General features: G+C 38.3%; 1 protein-coding gene across 2 annotated transcripts in view; it reads right to left on the reverse strand.

Moving 5' to 3' along the window:
* Positions 1-2,509, reverse strand: part of LOC106884066 (triokinase/FMN cyclase) — a 14,053-nt gene extending 11,544 nt beyond the window's left edge. Inside the window, exons 1-3 of one of the 2 annotated variants that reach the window (XM_014935282.2) lie at positions 1,973-2,509; positions 1,256-1,369; positions 317-507 (exon numbers count right to left, since the gene is read on the reverse strand). In XM_014935282.2, coding sequence (XP_014790768.1) covers positions 317-507; positions 1,256-1,369; positions 1,973-2,015 — 348 coding nt within the window. In that variant the 5' untranslated portion in view covers positions 2,016-2,509. Of the gene's footprint in view, positions 1-316; positions 508-1,255; positions 1,370-1,808; positions 1,910-1,972 lie in introns of those variants that run through there. The other variant, XM_014935283.2, reaches the window with a different exon arrangement.
* Between the last annotated feature and the right edge of the window lie 114 nt (positions 2,510-2,623).

The raw sequence follows: 2,623 nt of genomic DNA on the forward strand, positions 1-2,623 counted from the left end.
TTTAGGTGCAAAGTGAACTATGCAATCACATAGCCATGCCAGCCATGCCAGAATATAAAATATATTAACAATTTCAATGCACTAACAAAATCATAATTTTAATTTTCCCCTCAAAATGTTTGATTGAAACTGTTAAAATTCCAATTCTTAATAATGAATTATTCTCATAATATATTAGCAAACCAAGTGAAACTAAATCTAATCCTAAACTACAAAGATGATAATTTTGATGATGACAATGATGATGACATTTTGATGATGACAACGATGAGTATTATGGTGGTGGTGGTGGTGGTAACAAAACAACAAAGTCTACCTTCAGCACAAGTATGCTTCCACAAAGTCCTCTCCGTCCGGCAGATCTAGCGTTGGAGGTAGATGCACAATCCTCGCCAATGATGACCGAATCTAAGCTGACCTTTGGCCACTGACTTCGGCAGCTCTCCAGGGACAAACCAAAATTTAGGCGGTCACCAGTGTAGTTGAGGAGCAAAAGAAGGCAGCCACCTGTTAAAGAAGACAACAGCAATAACAACAACCACATCAGCAAATCTCTCTTCCCATTGTGTCAAACGGAAGCACTCACTTTCGACCACTGGGAGAAATTTTGTAGCAACATTTAACACAAAATTAGGGGTGCCACTTATACCTGAATGTACCTGAGTATATACATTATGTATAGAGGTTACAAAAGTGATGGTGGATGCTGACTAGAACTGCTTATGCTAAAATAACAGTTAAATTAACTCCAAATCCACTAAAGCACCATAGTGACAAAGGAAGGTAAGTCCCTAGCATATATAGCCATATCGCGATTTCGAATTTTGGGTGTAGACCACCTTAATTCTTGTCAACAGCTCTTAATGCCTAGGGTTAAACTCAACTTCCTTAGTGAATCTTATACGAAAATCTGTTGAAAACATATACTGAATTTCAACATGATAAAAGTGTAAACAACAAATTATAAAGGGTGGCTTATTAGCAATTACAACCTAAAAGCAAAATTAATTGAAGTCACAAAAGTGACAGCGGGAGCACTATACTTAATGAATGACAATCATTAATGAATGTCAGTCTTTATGTATGGGCTTAAGTGGCTTTGGAGTTAATTTAACTCTTATCTTTAGCATAAGCAGTGTTAGTCAGCAGTACCCTCCGTCACTTTTATGACCTCTATTAACTTTTTTCTTTAGGTTCTAATTGCTTATAAGCCACCACCTGTTGAATTTGTTGTGTGTCATGAATATATATTTACCTTTAGATTCTGGTGTACAGATGGCATTGATAGCAGCGCTGATACTCATTGGTGGGGGTGATGTAAAAACAGGACCAGAAACTGAAGCACTGAGGAGTCCTTCACCAACGTAACCTGAAGGGAATAACAGAAATATAGAAACTTAGAGTCGTGTGTGTCTGTGTGTCCCCCCACCATCGCTTGACAACCGATGCTGGTGTGTTTACGTTCCCGTAACTTAGCGGTTCGGCAAAAGGGCCCGATAGAATAAGTACTAGCCTTACAAAGAATAAGTCCTGGGGTCGATTTGCTCGACTAAAGGCAGTGCTCCAGCATGGCCACAGTCAAATGACTGAAACAAGTAAAAGAGTAAAGAGTATCTTAAATACATTATATGAATATAAATCGATTCTTATTATTTCACTGGAACTTTTAATTTACGAAACTTAGAGATGGATGAAAGGTAAAGTTGATCTCGGCAGAATTTGAACTCAGAACGTAATGGGACGCAACTTAATACTACAATGCCCTTAGACCAGCGTCTTTCACTTCACTGTCATAACTCACAACTCACATTTGTAATGAAGTAGGTTTTGGGGTTACGAATAAATTAACTGCGTGTTTGTGTGTAACTGACATTCAAAATAACTTTTTTTTATCAACATCTCAGCCACAACTAAATCTGTCTACACAGCGATCTGTTGCTCATCAGCCTTGCTAGAAATAACAGCCAAATACCTCTCGAATCACACTCTGCAGTCTCAGAAGGAGAAAGACACATTTAATAAAGTGGTCTTGGGTGCACATTGTCTGATAAACAGGTCGTTATGGCTTAGTGCCATAGCTCGACGGAGTTATGACTGGCCTAGGGTTAAACAGCAACGTTAACTTTCACGAAACGACTTTGATTTCCACTCAAATTTTTTTCTTTATATATTCATGTATTTTTTCTTCCAGAATTTTCGTTGCTTCTTGCAACCTCAATAGACGTTGAATCTCTCCGTTATCGGAGCTACGTTCCTTTTGCATGGTTGTGCACATGTGTGTGCGTCAGCGTGCATGTGTATACACACGTGTATGTATGTATGTATGTATGTATGCATGCATGTATGTATGCGTGGGTACGTATGTATGTATGTATGTATGTATGTATGTATGTATTCTGCACATTCGTGTTTTTGTGTGTGTTTGTATATACGTGTGTCTTTGTGTGTACCCCTGTCTCCTTGTGTATGCGTGTATGGGTTTCTGTGATTATGTCCGTGTCTGTTATGTATGGATGTGTGTATGTGTGTGTATACGGTCATGTGTCTCCGTCTCCGCGCGTGTGTGTGTGTGCAAACCAGATACAAAAACGAAGTATATATATATATATATATATATATATAT

Source organism: Octopus bimaculoides, chromosome 11 (genome assembly GCF_001194135.2).
Source record: "Octopus bimaculoides isolate UCB-OBI-ISO-001 chromosome 11, ASM119413v2, whole genome shotgun sequence".
Taxonomy (NCBI): Eukaryota; Metazoa; Mollusca; class Cephalopoda; order Octopoda; family Octopodidae; genus Octopus; species Octopus bimaculoides.